Below are 17042 nucleotides of genomic sequence, written 5' to 3'. Positions count from 1 at the left end.
AGACACAGAATCCATGAAACTGTTCCAACTATAAAGTGTTTCTGATCATTTGTCTTTAATGTTTTCTCACTCCTAATTGATTGAAATTTCAAGTTACTATTTACAGCCACATTAAAGTTTGTATTCCCTTAATTGTGGCTTTGCTGTTCCATAAAATGAAGTCACTGGTGTATTTGCAGGGGTGAGCAGATCAATGGCCTGGTTACGGGCCATATCAGCACAACAGGTAAAGCTCCCTGTGACTTCCAATTTCAAATCAAAAGCTATTGAAAGAAATCTGGCATGTGGCCGTTCTCTCTGAAACGGCTCACAAACCATCTCGCATTGCTGGTTACCACTGACTGTCCTTTTTGCTAATCTAAAGGGACAGTCAGTCCTAAACTGATTTTACTGTTCCTGCTGGAAACTGTCATTTAGGGATCAAATAGCCTCATGCATGGGGAGGATGCAATAAGAATGAAGAGAAAATTGAAAATGCTGAGTGCTGCAGAAGTTAAAATACTGAACAAATAACTTCCTTCTATTTTTTTACGAGTCAAATCCAACAGCCTCTTGATGATTTTTGATGCTTTTGGTAAACAAGCATCTGCTTCTTTTTAGCACAGAGGAAAAGGGTTATTATTCAGCATTGATTTCTTTGTGTGGAGACAGAGTGGTCCTTGTTTTGGTGCTCTATTTACAGGGGTCCGTTAATGTATTTACTGAGGGCAGGCAAGGGGACTGCAATCAGAGCCAGGCTGCTTCCCCAGCGTAATTCCTCCATCCCATGCCTCACTCCGGGTGTCAGGGCGGTTGCAGAGCCGAGTCCTGGCAGGGTGCCGCTTCACAAAGCGACAGGACTTCTGCTCCCCAGCTGACCACAGCCGCGCTCGGTGCTGGCCACCTCCACCAGAAGCAGCAAACGAAACGATGTAGCGATGTCCTCCTCGACCAGCCCGCAGCTGGGCTGTGGCTGCTCTGCTCTTCCCAAGTCTGCGAGGCTGGGCTTGTGCCTCGGGGGACCCGTGGCTGTTGGGGAGGGTGTGGGGCTGTGTTGGGTGCACAGGGTGCTCCGCTTTGAGCGGGTGCCAGGCCACTTGCCAGCTCCTGGTCACACAGTCCCTGTCTCGGGGAGATGGCCAGCGCTGGCGGTGATTCAGGCAAGTCAGTGGTCTCCTTCCATCTTTAAAGTGCTGGGCATACTTTGTCTAAATATAGGTGCCCCTGGACTTGGCTGCTCCAGGGAGGGACAGTATGTTGACCTTAGCCTGTCTCCTGTGACTTGTATTACAGTCGTATTTAAAGCAGAGGGGTCCTTCTTGTGAGGCACTGCCAGTCAGACCAAACATGGTCAGGTCTGTGACAGCAATGAATCCTGCATGTGCAGGGAAAACAGAATAAAAATCAGTTATAAAATGTCCTGTCCTAAACACAGCGGGGAGAGACCTTTCAGGCTTGCTGGATGTTAATCAACGGCTGAAGGATGTGTCAGCTATTATTTAAGGTTTAAAAAGAAATGTGCTGTGTATGAAGGCAACACTTTCAAACTCTGGTGGTGAAGGAGATTATTGTGTGGTTTGAAGATGATCAACATGGACTGTGTTAATTCTGAGAGGAAAAAAAGATAAGTATGTGTCGATCAGAGGGGTGTTCTTTCTGAAGATAACTAATCAAAAAGCTGGGTTTTTTTCTCTGATCCTTGATGCGATAGATGCTCCTTATGAAGTTTTCTCATGTTGATTAAAGTGTTTTTAAGAATACATTTGTGAAAGCGGTTTGTTCATACTGCAGCAGCTGTCTCTTTTTGGACAGACTGAACTGGTAGGAGTGCGGCCCGTGGTGGTAGAACATTGCGAGTGCTCTCTTGGGTATAACTGTCCTGCTCCGTGAACCCGATGGTATGCATTAAAGTCCGTGGATGTTTAAACAGTATATAGCCCAAGAAGAATGTCGTGTAGGCCTTTAATCTGGGAATGTCTTGACTTGGAGACATGGAAGCCTTTGGGGACTATCATGTAAAACAAATTCCTTTCATGGTCTTGCTTCCGGTCTGGGTCTCTTGCTTAAAGTGCATAGAATCAAATTTCTTCTGTAAACACCCGAGTGCCCGGATTTCTTAATAAGCATCCTAATTGTGTTAGCCACCCCCTTTCTAGTATGTGAACTGCCGTCCTCAGGCTGTAGAAACAATGATTTTGTGCATATCTTCAGTCTCAAATTCCAGAGCATGTCAGAGCTTTGTTTGCACAACTTGTTTTGCTGTTGCTTTTTGGAATATTTTTCTTTCTTTTTGGTTGGATTCTTTGAAGCTGGTTTGGAGGCTGACTATGGGGCCACCCAACACGTGGCTTGCTGGGACTCCCTTAGTGTTGTATAGCAAGGTAGACGGTCAGAAAAGTTTTTTTGCTATTTGTGCTGCGTGGAAAAAGAGTACGTTTCAGTGTGTGATAGCTCGTATCCATCCTTGCCTGTTCTTCACTGCTGTGGTGAATCATACAGTCTGCGCCCAAGTTTGTATTCCTTGAAATAAATTATTACCTGACAACCTGCTGCGTTTCGGTGACGGCACCAGCGTTGTGACTCGGCGCGTCTCGCTCGCCCGTGAGCTGCTCGCCCGTGAGCTGCCCAAGCTCGGCACCGGGACCTTTGCGCGCTTTCCCGGCCGCCGCGCAGAGGCTGCCGAGCGCTGGCAGGAAGCGATGCAGACGGGCTGGGCAGCGAGGTGACACGGGGAGGGTTGTGTGCGTGCTACTGCACGAGCACGCGTTCAGCAGCAGCCCTGTGAAACGTAACTTGGAGCTGTCAGCAGCAGGCATGGGTGCACAGATGGGTGGGAAGGCAGCGCTGAGCTCTGCCGGGCGGGCTGGTGAGCGGGCAGCCGATGCCTGTGTGAGGGTCTGCCTGCGTTGCCTTTGATTTAGGATTTGATACGTTGTTGAGCTGTTTCATTCATAGGCCAGGGGTACGTGAGGGGAACAGGAAACCCACGTGGACTTTGACTTCTATCAGAAATTATAAAATGTCATCTTCTGGAGTCCAGTTTAAAACAAAACCCAGTCTGCTTTCCTGCACCTGTAACAAATCCCAGCCCTGCTTGCCAGGGAATGCATTTGATGGGAGTCCAAAGGTCGGGCCAGCACTGCAGAGTGAGGCCCAGGGCACTGGGAGGCAGAGGAATGCTGCAGGTGGTTGTGGTTGTCATCAGCACAGCACAGACCCGTTGCAGCTGCGTGGGCTGAAAACTTTGGCTGCAAACAGCAGCTGTCATTGCTCCCCTTGCTGGCAGCAAGGCATTTCTGGCAGGGATGAGTTTCTCAACCCAGAGCTGTCATCTTCTGTGCTGCCTCCAAAGGATGCCACTGCTCTCGCCAGTGTACCCAGGCTGCCCAAGCTGCTTTGACTCCAAAGTTTGCGAAACTGGAGCTCGCTGCAAACGATCCCAGTAGCAGAGGAGCACTGATGGCATGTGTGTGTGATGGTTTTTCCAGTAGTGGCCTTGACTTGTAGACCGTTAACTCAATAGGGTATCGAGTGGGCGTCAACACTCGCCACAGACTTGTTGGATGACCTGAGGCTTGTTAGATCCCATCTCTGAAACTGTGTCTGCGAGTGTGGTGGTTTTGTGTGCCTGAAGTGGTTGCTCTTCATTTACAGACACAACCGTGCCCATCAGTGCTCCCTTTTGCAAGTTTGTACCCTCTCTGAATTTACCATAAATTGTGTCCTCACTGGGAGCAAGTAAAAGGAATGCCTTCAGAGTTCAGATTCACATGCATCATCCTTCCTTGCCTTTGGGTATCTTCTAGCAGACTGTAAGTTTTTCTTTTGTTGCTCAGCTTCAAGAGATGCCCATATTGGAGACCAAAGCAAGGGGGAAGACGACTTGTCTGTGGTGGGAAGGGATCAGTAGATAAGTTTGTACAAACCAGTTACCGCTGGCATTGCAGCTCTTTCTGTGATTATGCCTGTCTGTGTCATTGCAGCTGAATTCTCTCCAGGGAGCCCCACCTTGGAGCAGAGGAAGTGCCTGTAGACAGTTACTTTAAAAGAAAAAAACAAAAAGTCACAAATGCAGATGTTGCTAAAAATGCAGATTGCGTCAAACATCTGAGATGGAGAGCGTTCCCACGCTTTGTTTGTTTTTCTCCTTGTGCTATTTCTTAAGTTGCAAAAGTGCTGAGTGGCAAGAGGTGGCCTTTCTTGGAGAACCGCTTCCCCTTTCTCTCCCTACCCTCAATGTTGTCACCTCTGTTGACAGCGTTACAGAGCCCTTTTCGGTAAGTCGTGGCCCTTGTTTTGCTTTGCACTGGGTTTGTTGCTATTTTGGATGTCAGAGAAGCCTAGACTTGTCTGTGTGCGCTGCCAGCTGACCCTGTTAATACAAATGTCACTGTAGAGCAATCCTGAGTTATCCTTGCCTTTTCCATTTCCCTGTTGTTGTGGTGACTTTTTGTTCACTGCATTTTGTTTTGTTTTGGTTTTTTTTATTAGTGACTGGTACTACTTTGCTTTACACACCCTGAGATCTGGCCTCTGTGTGAAGAGAACCAGGTGCCTTCATCGCTTGCCTAGGAGCAAAGGCTTAAACTGGAAGCCAAACATTCCTCTCCTCTGTATAATTCATTAATACTGTTGGAAGTTATTAAACCACGTGTTTTAAAAAGTAAGCAAGGGAAATAGGGATGTTGTTTATTGAAAAACAAACTACAGTGAAGGTGAAAGAGTTAGGCGCTTCTCTAGGGAGGGATGCTGGAGGTCTGTGATGCTCTTGTCCGGAGGTTTGATGGAGAAATGCCTTTGCCTGGCTGCATGGACATGCAGCTGCATACCCAGCCACTGTTGCACCCTTGGCGTGGGGAGTGATGCTTTATTAACCAGGACTTTTTTTGTGGCCAGGTAAAGTGAGGGGGAGGCTGGTGTCAAGAGCTGTCCTGGAGGAGGTGTGGTGCTGTGCCCCAGGCCTGCCTGCAGAGGAAGGGAAACAGCCAGTTTGGGAAGGGGAGCAGGGAGAGGGAGGGAAATGGCTTGAGGTGCTGAGAAAAACAGCAGGCTGCTTGGCCTGCTCTCCTGTAACTTTTTCCACACCAGGCACAGCAAGCTGCAGTTGGAATTGCTGCTCTTGCAGGGTGAGTCCTGGCGTGCTGCAAGAGCTTGCTCTCGTGTCCCCGGCTGCCCTCCCTTCACGCCTGGCTCCAGTGGCCTCGGGAATGAGCTAAGTATTGACGCCTGTTATGCCATTCCTGCCAGCATCTGAATTTTGGTCTTTTTTTTGGGTTTGTGTTTTGCAGCCTATGGATTAAAGGAGGATGATAGAGCTGAACTGGCAGCAGATGAGATGTGCAATGCAGAGATGTGTACTTCCCCCCCTGCAGCACACTCCGGCTGCTCATGTTAGAGCAAAATGTCGGGGGGCTCCTGAGGGAGCAACCTGGCTTCAAACCAAGGGAAAGGAGCCGGGCATGCAAGATTTTTCTTCACTTCCTGGTAGACACCCTTCTGCAGTGTGTCTGTTCCCTGTCCTACGCCTGTTTAGCTGCTGGCTCTTCAGACGGGGGCTGCCTTTCACTGCACACACGAGCAGCGTTTGGTAGAGCTGACTCCCAGCTGAAATCCCCAGCACTTTAGTACAGATGTCTGCATTGACACTTCCCATTTTCAGGGCTTGGGCTGCTGAATGCTCCCGGTTGGTCAACACCAGCGTTAACTTGTCATTCCTTACTGTCAGACTTGTCTGCCTGCTTTAGGTCAGTGTTTCTGCTTTTCTTTTGTTTGCTTTTGGTCTAGCAGGCTGCTGGAAGGGAAGGGTACGTCCTGCAGATGGGTTGGAAGCTCAAAGCCCTTCCTGGCTCTGCACAGTCCTGCTGGGCAGCTGCTTGTGTTTGCAAAGCTTGTGCTGGGTGGTGGTTGTGTCCCAAGAGAAACCCTTTAGGAAAACCTCCTTTTGCTCTGGAGTTGGAAGCCTCCGTGGTTACTGCACAACACTCTTGTCACATGGGGAGCCACAGCTGGAGCCGGGCTTGGCGTTGAAATCCCAGTGCAGCCTCCTGGTGCTGAGCTATAGCTGTTAGGATGCTGTTCCAGGGTTCTGGTTAATAGATACCTGAGGCTGACAGTGAAATTATGTTTGTATTTCTGTAAATAATACAGGTAATAGACTTTTATTCAAATGTCAGATATCTTGAAATCTACATGTCGTCCCCATCCTGTCACTTTTTAATCTCCCCTTTTCTTCTAAGGACGAGGAGGAATAGAAGGTGGCAGGAGGATGCGACCTCCCTGTGGTGCCCGTGTTGCTGCCTGTGCGTGCCGTGGGCACGGCTGGTGAGGAGGTGACAGGAGCTGAGCCGTTCTGTGCGTTGTGCAGGGGGATGTGGTGGGAGGACTTCTCCTGCTGAACCTTTCAGGGGATGGTGCCAGCTCTGTCAGTTGTGCTACTTGGCAGGTGCCCGATTAAGGGCTGGGCTGGACAGGACAGAGCCTGCTGTAAAGGAGCTGCTCCAGTGAGTAAGTAGAGCTGACTGGAAAGTCATCCTCAGGCTCGCAATAACTTAATTAAGTGCTTATTAGGATAAAACATTGCCAGAAGCTGTTCAGGTGCCTCTTTGCTTTCCTTCTAAAAAGGTTTTCTCTCCTTTATTTATGAAATAGTTCCTAAAAAAGACTACATCGTTCCTTTCTGAATATTATACATGGAGGACTAAGAATTTTTCATTGAAAACTGGAGGGTGGTGCAGACTCACCTACCTCCTGGCTGGTGGTGCAGCCCCTTAGGTGGAAGGCATCGTACAAGGGGGTAGTGGCAAAGCGTCAGATGATTCATGTTATCACGTTGCTTTGGCATAGTCCATAAACCAGGAACACTTTCTCTTTTGTGTCTTCAAAACAGTTTATTTGGTGTTTGTGCTTGCAATTTATGAACAGAGTTGTGCAGGGTAGCAGCTGGGAAGGCATTCACTGTTTGTTTGCCACCTGTAAGTTTTATGTGGTTCCCCAATTTTGTAGCATAATGAGAATTTGGTATGAACCAGGCAGTGTTTTCCTTGTGCACAAGGAGCCCAGCCGTGGGGTGGCAAGTCGGGGAGCATGGGAATCGCTTCTGTTCTGTGCTGTTACTGATGTTTAGAAACTGGGTCTTCTGAGGGGAATGTCTGCTTTTTGTGCAGAAGGCTTTAAACAGTTTTGATCATGTGCCTTGTAAAATTTCTACAAAATCTTTTCTGCCTGGGAGAAAAATTGGTACAAGTAGTAATTTCTGTAGGAGTTGCTTAAGTCTTCCGCTTACCGCTTATGTTGGTTCTCTTCCCAGTGAGCAATGAATTACAAATAGCACATCACTGGTGGCCTTAAGGTTGCTACTTCACTTCCAAGGTGAATGGGCTAAACTTGGAACAGAAGCTGCTTTTTTCACAGCTGTAGTGTTGAGGGTTGCTTATAGCTTTAATAACTGTTTCATAGATATGTCCCAAGTAAGTCTTCTCCAGGAGAAAGCCACTCTGTACTACAGAGGACTGGTGACAAGCCTGGTGTGCTGATAAAATACAATTCAGCTTTGGTACCTCTGCCAAGTTGGCTCCCTGTCTTCTGCCCTGAACTCAGCTTTTCCCTTAACCACATTTAGTGTGTTTTAATACCCGGTCCATTTCCAGGAGATTGTTTCAAAGAGCACTGAAGCTCCAGTAGGCTCTGTCAAATCAGATTTTACAAAGTATTTCAAAGCCCAGGTTATGCCTGGGAGCCATTGAGCTCTCAGCAGGAAAAATCAGTAGCGGATAGTAACATGGCTCTGCTGCTGTGGTGGGCGCAGTCCCACATCATGAGAGTTGTTTTGAGCCTCTAAGTGCCATTTTCACACGCATCTTTTCTACCTTTTCTGGTTCTGAAGCATCTCAGAGTGGGGCCTACTGTTAGCATCCTATAGGAGGAATCTTCGCTCCTTATATATCGGGGACAGAAGGTAGTCTTGCCCTGAAATATGGTTTTTGGGAAAGATCACGGCTAGGGCTATCTAGGCAGGATGGACCCAAATGGAGCAGCCAGCTGTAGGTGGTACAGGGGACGTCAGGGCAGTGATTGCTTTTTTTTGTCCCTGTAGTGCATCACAGACACCAAAATCCGCATTTCCCTAAAGAACGGTGTTAAGCTTTGCTGGTAGTTGTTATTACAGCTGTTTGGACTTTCCTATAAACTTTCTGCATTTCCTCTCAAGATTTTTCCTTCCTGCTTGAATCTCAGAGCAAGGGCATGGTTGTGCGTGTGTGTATTATGGGTTTTTTTGCTAGGGTGCTGTGCTGGATACTGATGTGTCATGTGTCTGGTGTTCAGAGTTTGGGGCAGGTGATGCCAGGAGTGCCGATCGCGTGCCATGCCCTCGTCCGCACAGCGAGTGTCCCCGGAGCTGTAACTGGCAGAAGGACGAGGGTCTTGTCTCGGCCGATCTGCTCTTTTCCCAGCAGTGCTGATGGCCGTCTCCTGCACTCGCTCCTGCCCTGCCCACTTGACCTCCCTGCTCTACAAGAATAATCTGCTTTGCCACATTCTTCTGCTGTTCCAACTGACCCTTTGTATGGGAAATTACATTCTTTTTCCCTAGCCTTACCAAGTCAAACTTACTGCTTGTGGCTAATGGCCCAAAACAAGGCTCTCCATGGCCTTAGGAGAAAAGGTGACCTCCTGGAAGGATGTACCCGATGGGAATCTCTCTAGTTCTGCCCATGTTTCCTTTCTGGGTGGGTGGCTGACAGCAGAGTGCTGATGATAAAGAGAAAGTAATGGAAGTGAGAAGATTTTTAACCTCTCAGCCCTCTAGCTGTGTGCTGCTTTATCCACTAAAAATAGTTGCTAATTCAACCTTCTGGGGAAACCTCAGGCACAGGCTAAAGAATTGCTAATATTAGTTGTCGGCTTTCCTGATAAAATCAACTATGTGAAAACTGGCTGTGACTACTGTATTCTTTCTCCTGGTGTGCAGCTTTACAATCTCACCACAGAGGCAAATGAATATTAATGGGAGGAGCAGAATGGAGAGGATGTCTTCTCACACTTTCTGCATCTTGTCTTGTTTCCTGAAGAGGCTCAGCAAAGCAGGGCATGCTCTCTTGCCCCACTCCCATTGTGGGTGCGAGCCTGAAAGCAGAAGTGTCTGAATCGAAACATGTTCAAGATAAGTGAGGGAGAAGGATATTTTTTTTTTTTTAATTACTCTTATTTACTGTTTTTAAAGTTAGTGGCTTCAGGATAACTCAGTGTTTCTCTAGTTTAGGCTTTGATAAACTATGTAGCTTGAGGGCTTTCAGAGGATCTATTTGTCACCAGAAGCTAGAAAGGCTCAGTCAAATCTTTTTATGAGAAGAGTCTGAGGAAACATCTGTGCTCAGTATGCCCAATGAATTTGAATTTTATTTTTTGTTTTGTTTTAAACTTCAGCATAGGTAAAGATCTCTGATCCATTTTAATTTGGGATGAGTGATTTTTTTCCTTTTAAAAATTCTGGTTTTATTGAAACATCCAGTGCATGTTTGACATCTGGTTTAATTTTAGAAAATAGTCCTGGGAGAAACTTTGTCAGTAAGGAGAAGTACTGGGGTTACGACAGACAGTGCGTAACATTGGGATGTGCTACAGGCTTTAAAAAAGGTCTTTCTGAGTGTGCGTCTGCTTTGCTGGAGCTCCGAAAATTTGATTTTATTGATATCCCCAACAGGAAAATTGAGAAGTGCCCAGAAATGTGCTTGAGGTTAGGGGGAAATCCAGCTTTAGCACAAGCTTTTGTAATTCTTGTAACTATAAAAACGTAGTCAGTAAAGCCTATTGCTGAAGCAGTCAACCTCAGATCATGAAACGAGAAGATCACAGGCTCATGCCATGCCGTGTTCTGGTTCTTGGTCACAGTTGCTTTCTCTGATGCTGTTTCAGTCATGCTTAGGGGTGTATGCCTGCCTTTGAGTAGCTACTGCAAGGTGCCCCTGGAGTAGGGGCTGCGGGCAGCAGTTAGCCCTTGCTTATTTGGCAGAGCAGAAGTAGCTGTGAAGGGAGGTGACTTGGCATGTTCTAGCCTTCACCTGCATTTTGTAACATGGAATTTCTTCAAATATATGGCGGGGTTTTTTACTCTTATTATTTCCCGGTCCTCATCTCTTAAAGGAAGGGAATAAATTAGTTTTGTTATTTGCTTAACCAGAGAAAGGAACTAAGAAGTTCCTAGTCTCTTGTTCAGTTGAAGAGAGCAAGCCAATGTCTTCTTCAAGGCACGGAGCTGCTGGGATGCATGCTGCCAGGGACTCTCCCATCCTGTCTTATCATATTCATCAACCATCCTGTTGACTGTAGAATTGTTTCTGGCTTTCTTCAAAGCCTGTATGACTATCTTACCAATTCTGAGAAAAGGAGGAACCCTTAACTATGCAACAGGATGGCTTAATTGCAAAATCTGTAGTGTGTCTTGCTTTTTCCATGAGCCACAGCTTCTCTAAGAAAACTACTGGAAGACGCGCTTAAAATATCAGCTGTTCCACAGAACTTGAGAGCTCTCTATTGCCCCTTTCCCCAAACCTCTCTCCTCATGTGACTTCAGAAGGGGCAAAATTAAGGCAGTAAGTGATGTCTGAATTGAACAGCATTACAGTTTTGCTTTTAATTTATAAGTCTTTGAGAGTTAATTATCATACAACTCATAGACAGTAGTTTCATGATTTCTTAATCTGTTATGTACACTAATTTTCTTTTGGCTAACTGCTGAAGGGAGACATTTGTTTCTGCAGGGCATCAGCTGTGTCTGAACCACAAAGCACAGGGTTAACAGAGTCTGTAATTACAGAGATGCGTGGGCTTGCTGTATTAATCGCCATTTAGAAATGTGGATCTCTCATCTTGACTTTCAAATCAAAAATATAGCCATAGGTTAATCCCCTCTGCCTGCTCAGGTTCCACCTCTGCAGGCAGAACGGCACCAGGCATGTGTTCTGCTTTTCAGTGTTTCTGTGTTCATGTTGTTCTCAGTTATACTTCGAGTGTTTGCAGTACTTACATGGAGGGGGGGGAAGTTCTTTACCAACAAAGTAATTTGGTCTAAATCGCATCCCTGCAAAACAGAGCATGCGTTCAGTGCCTTAAATCTCTCTTGTTCCATTGCTTTTCTCCTTTTAAAGATAATACAGAGTGTTTCTTATTCACCATTTGTCTCTCCCCTTGCAGCATCAGCGAAAGCTTCCTCACTGTGAAAGGTGCAGCTCTCTTCCTGCCACGGGGAAATGGGTCATCTACTCCCAGGATCAGTCACAGGCGCAACAAGCATGCAGGTAATGTGTTGCATCCAACGGCTGAGGCCTGTCTGCTCACTTTTGTTTCTGGGTCTGCCTTTCTTGAGTTGGTTCTCACCAGATAACACACATTTCTGTTTACACCAGGTGCGTGTTAAAGCTAGACTTGCCAGTCTCAAGACTGTGATATTGAATGCTGGTAGAAAAAAAAGGTTTCAGTACTCTCTTGTTCATCCTGCAATATCAAACAAATGAGTGACGTCAGGGCAGCAATCATGACATCACGGAGACTTGAGAACAACTGCCCCCCGTAATATCATCCTGTGATTTTTGTATGAGAGAGGAGCTGGAGGATTGCCATCAAAACCTTCATGCATTGAACTGAGAAACTTGAGATTATCATACAGGATGAGTAATTGTTCTTCCTGATCTTAAAGTAACCGGTTATGATGGAAGAAAGGGAGGAGACTTACCTCTGCGTGGAGGTGAGGAAGCCTCTGAGTAAAGTCAGTGTGACTTTTCAGACGTGTGAGCAGACTGAATAATATGCAGTCAGTCATAATTCCACACCCTTTATCTGCTGAAAGTTTGATTTGTGTTTTTGCTTTGACTCTTTGTTTGAATAATGAAACTCAAACATTTCAGGGTACGTTGTTTTTCATTGTGTGTATGGTGCTTATTCACTGATGGTGTTTTACAGGGATCAGATAGTGTGGGGTTTTTCCCTTCTGTTAAGCAATCAGCAGGAAAAAACAACATTGAGACCTTCAGACTTTTGCATATGGGACAGAGACAGAAACAGAGGCTGGAGTCAACTTTCTTTGTCAGAAAAGTGACCACCAGAAGGTGATTTGGTTTGGTTCCAGGTGTAGATTTCTTTGTACTTTGATACCATCAGACTGTCATCCAGCTCTACATCTGGCAGAGTTACCTACCTGATGATTGGTCCACCTCAAAAATCTGTTTACAGACACCTTTAAGTCAAAAAGCAGTTAATTACATACTTCCACTTAGGCCTAGTACAAGCACTGCCCAAATTGGTTTGAGATGCATTAATTACCGGTTGCCAAATGAAAATAAATTGTTCTGATACCTAATTTAAAGCTGGATTTTGTGCTTGAAACTGAAGTGAAATCCTGTTCAGTGTGCAAATAGAGTTAGCAGTCTTTTAAAATGTATCTTGACCTGTCTCGGTTTTTAATCTCTCCAAAGTCCTCTGTGTAATAGAAGCCCCGGTAGTTGCTGTCTTGGCTTTACCTTGCAGAGGAGACCTGCTGCATGGTTTTCCTTGGGATTTGAGTCTCTCTTATTGCCTCATCTATCTACTTGCTACAGCATAAGGTCTGGAGACCTCGGTGGAAAATAGTCACTCGTCTAATCAGCCCAGAGCTTTTAGAAGCCATGTTGCCAAGAAAGCAAATCCGGTGTGTTGTAATTGCTTACAACAAGGTGTTTTGTACTGGAGAGGCTGGCTTGCCTAAGGGATGGGATTTTTGTTCTTAGAAGACTCTTTTTATTCCCGTCTCTGCAATGTACGGGGTGAGATTTAACGAGGCATCAGTACGTGTCCTTTCCTCAGTTTCCCTGCTTGTCAAGGGATGTGAATGGTGTAGTATTTTTTTATGGTGTTAGGAGATTTCACTGAAAAGAGACCTTTGTATGAGTGTTGCACCATCTTTCTTTTCTGTGAACTTTGTTAACATACAGCGTATGCCATCGGACCAAGGCACTAAGGGAATCAGTGGTGTCACCTTCCTGAGCAAAACATCTGTGCCACCAAAATTAAAGCAGTGATGTAGAGAGTGACTCTGAGAGCTGAACCAGCCATTGGCAGTCAACTGGCAGAGCATGTGGCAAACTGTCTCCTTTCTTGGACTCTGATAATCTGCACTCAACTTTCATTCCTCTGTGTGTGTCATGACTTATCTCTGGCACACAAAATTAGAAGGGGGATGGAGAGTGGACGTAACTTTCCAGTATGAAGGTGCTGCCTATGGATGCAATTGTGTTTCAGGTGGCTACAAGAGCATTTTCTAGGAGGGTTGACTAACCTTCCTGACCTGCCTTTCTAATTCATCAGAGGTGCTAGAATCCATCATAGAGAGTAAATGCGTAACAGGAAATAATTAATGCTCACACCTATTTCTTTAATCATCTTTAGCGATGGAAATCACTAGTTGGCAGATTGACTAGATACGGTACCAGCTGTCCACGTTCCTCTCCCTGGGCGGTCCTGTGCCCTGTGCCACCTGGCAAACAGGCTGCGTTCTGTAGGCTGGTGGGCTTGCTTTTGCACTCTGAAGGAGGCCAGAAAAGGATGTAACTTCCCTGGGGCTTTTGCCATCTCTGGGATACTGTAAATCACTTTGAAGATCCCACCCTAGCTGATGCTTTGAACCTAGCCTGCCAGCTCTGATGGAAACAAAAGCGTCTGCTCTTTGCTGGACAATGTGATAGGAAGCAGCAGTCATGTCACGAATGCCAGCAAAGCGACAGCCCTTCATAGGGCAGGATGTGATATCTTTGTGCTAATTCTGGCATGTTCAAACCTTTCCTTTGCTTTTTCTTAATCCAGGAAGCTTACAAAATGCCTTGTGTGTTTGAGGCTGAAAATGCTGCAAGTCCGTTAAAGCTGGCTAAGGAAGCAATACTTTACTTTCTAGCTCTGGAGCCCCCAAGGCTGGCAGGGCAGGCTGCGGAACAGGGAGGAGTGCAATAAACTTTCTGAGGATGAGAGATGATGGAGCTCCTTGACTGAGCTTTACAGAAAGGGTTGTCTTTAAAACTTCCTTTCTTTTTTATGTATTGAGATAATCCAGTAGTCCTGGGGGTGTCTTTTAAACTCTGGAAACTTCAGCTCTTAAACTGTTTCCTGATGGTGAATTAATTACTGGCAGCAGTAGGTGGGTACTGTTACATTTTGGGGAGAGAAAAACTCAGGTGAAGCATCTTTCATTTCAAGCTGCCTAAGGCATGTGAATGCCTCGTGAGTCAAATACTTGCTGGGCTCTTCCAGGCTGCAGGCAGGAGGTGCCACGTGAAGCAGAGGGACCTTTGCCTGTTGAGGTGACAGTTCTCAGCAGTTCCCACCGCGCTAGCAGCTGAAACTCGGTGGAACTGGGCAGCATTGCCAGGATTTTGCACTGGTGTTGATGTGGGGAAATCCTGTCTCCCACTGACCCCCTGGGAGGACAAGCATCCGATGGATGAGCTGGCCTTTCCTGTGTTACCTATCTCCCTAAATAATTGCTGTTTAGGGGGAGGTATGTGCCAGCCGCTCCAGCACTGGGAACAGTGTCCTTGGGCAGGAAGTAGCTGCAGGTGCCTGTCGCCGCTCGTACTTTGTATGTGACTTCCCCAGCACTGCAGAGTGCCTCATCTTTTCCCACCCTTAGTTAAAAATGCAGTCCCAGGGCATTGACTCATTCTCCATCTGCTGAAATGTGTTTCAAGGAGGAAGGAAGACGAGAGCAGGGAATGCTGTGTCCTGCATAGCCCACTCCACACAAGCGTGCCTCCGTCCCACCGGGAGAGAGGCTGCAGCAGCCCTTCAGCACTGCTGTTCCGCCAGTTATAAAAATCATTTGGAAACTAGGTACCATGCTCTCACAGGGCAGCATTTCCTTACTTCCCCTTCCTCTTTGTGGTACTCCGGATGCTGCTCCATGTCCAAGGTTTCCTTATTTCTAAAAGTCCTTGAAGTAACATGGATTCTAGCACCACCGATGAATTAGAAAGGGAGGTCGGGAAGGCTGGTCAACCTTCCTAGAAAATGCTGTCGTAGTCTCTCACGCTGAGTATTTGCTGCAGCATTCATGCTCTTCCCTGCAGTGTTGCCTAAACTCAGCTTCCCGTCCGTGTGGGAGTGGGAGAGGGTGGAAGAGTAAAGGCTCCTCTTCTTGCCATTCTGTGCCACCCACCTGGCAGCCTTGCACTCTCCTTTCTGGGAATGCAGATTCATTTTCCAGGTAATGATTGAAAAAACCAGCCCATAGCTGGAGGTGTTACTGTTTGCTGACACTCGGAAGGTAATGTGCTTGCTTAGCAGGGAAACTCTTGGTTCTCTGTGGGCCAGGGAGTAGTGCTGAGAACTCAGTGCAGCAGTACCAACAGAAACACATCTCACTTGTTTTTCCAGTGCTTGATGCTTTAGGAACCTGGGACACTCAGCTCTTTTTAAGAAGACTTTAAAGTTACTGCATGACTGTGATTTTTTTTTTTTTTTTTTTTTTTTTCCCCTTTCAGTTTTCCTCAGCCTCACCAGTAAAAACATGGCAAGCATTTCCAGGAAAAATTCTAGGTGCTTGGTTTTTCAGGTGGCAGTTCTTAGCCATGTTTGGGTGGGGTTGGTACATAAGTGTACGTGGGCATGTGCTGCTCTGAGATGGGACTAAATCTCACTTCAAAGGGGATGCTTTTGTCTAGATAGTAGTTATGCACTAAGTAGTAAGTTGGTGTAAAAGAAAAGACAGATTGCTAGTTTGAAGCACGTGGTAGAATGAGATTGTGAACCATGGGGTGGGGTCCATTTATACCTAGTTTGCCTTGTCCTTTAAAGGAACAAAAGAGTACTGAAACTTCTTATTTCTGTGAAAAAGATAACAGGATTTAGCAGGAGAGAGCATGGTAAAGCAGGAGCAGGTGAGCACACGGAGCAAAGAGCAGCTGACTAAGAGATGGAGTTTTGTAGGGGGAAGTGACAGCAGTCACGGTGACGTGTCAGGTTTCTTGGTGGACATTTGCTCTGGCTGGACAGCCAGGAACTTGCATGTGATTTAAAACTATTTTTGTGCGTTCACCTTTCCCTCTTGCCTGCAGGGGATCTCCAGCAACACCTGCAGGCCATGTTCATACTGCTCCGCCCAGAAGACAACATCAGACTGGTAGGCTGGCTTTTTGCTTATCTGCTGTTAATGAATGTAAAGGTTAAGTTCCACTTGACAAATACACCTGTGTAACTCACGAAAGCGGTGGTGTGTCTATGTGTGAGTGGTTTCATCAGCGGGTTTGGGGAGTCATCTTTGCAACCACAAAGGTAGAAAAGCAGCTAATTATGAAAGGCCTGATTATTTCGTTGTTCAGTGAGACAAATTGTATGGCTAGAAGACTGCCTTTGTGTGAACCAAATAGTGAGCATTTACGCTCTCAAAAAGTACTGTAATAGAGAAGCTGGGTAAATTGGCTTGGTATCCTATTTAAATCAAGAGTAGGTGACTTCTGCTGACCAGCGCGAACACCCGCCCTTCCACGTTAGCTCAGTTGTGTTCCTCACTCAGCTCTCGTAACTTGTTGCATCCCCAAAGGCCATGGCTTATCGGGAAGGAGCATGTAGGATCCCCATGTAGCTATGCACCTATATTGAACCTTGTCTTTCTGCTTTTCTGGTTTGTTGCCTCCTATAGTGATATAATGAAAATTAGGCATTGCTGTTTATAGCATTGATATGCAGTCCTAAAGGCCTCCAGAAGCCAAAGAGGAGCAGTGAGGAATTTGACTAGGACATGTTGAAGTGCTCTACAAGGTCAGGCATGACTGCAGTGTATCTGCATCTCTCATCACTCAGTAGCCTGAAGTTTCTTTCCTGTGTTGTCTTGGTGCATCTTAGCAACGTATGCCCAAAGTAGGACTGCCAGCGTCAGAAGTGTTATTCTGGCACCTCTGGTTTGCTGAATCCTCCTGAGCTGTGCTGGAGAGAGACTGATTGTATGAGTATAGCTAGGGAATAGCCAAGATTACTATGGAATGCTTTAATTTTAAAAATGACCACCAAAAATAATTTGCCCTAAGAAATCTTTGTAAGCAAACTAA

At 46.3% G+C, this 17042-nt stretch overlaps 1 protein-coding gene across 7 annotated transcripts in view; it reads left to right on the top strand.

The window, feature by feature from the left end:
* SSH2 (slingshot protein phosphatase 2) overlaps nucleotides 1-17042 on the top strand; it is a 105030-nt gene that overhangs the window by 57393 nt on the left and 30595 nt on the right. For all 7 annotated transcript variants that reach the window (XM_074845433.1, XM_074845435.1, XM_074845438.1 and 4 more), the window contains 2 exons: nucleotides 11170-11273; nucleotides 16053-16117. In XM_074845433.1, the coding sequence (XP_074701534.1) occupies nucleotides 11170-11273; nucleotides 16053-16117 (169 nt within the window). The remainder of the gene's footprint in view (nucleotides 1-11169; nucleotides 11274-16052; nucleotides 16118-17042) is intronic.

Source organism: Strix aluco, chromosome 19, assembly GCF_031877795.1.
Source record: "Strix aluco isolate bStrAlu1 chromosome 19, bStrAlu1.hap1, whole genome shotgun sequence".
Classification (NCBI taxonomy): domain Eukaryota; kingdom Metazoa; phylum Chordata; class Aves; order Strigiformes; family Strigidae; genus Strix; species Strix aluco.
The sequence above is the reverse complement of the archived record's forward strand: the minus strand, read 5'-3'. Positions and strand labels throughout refer to the sequence as shown.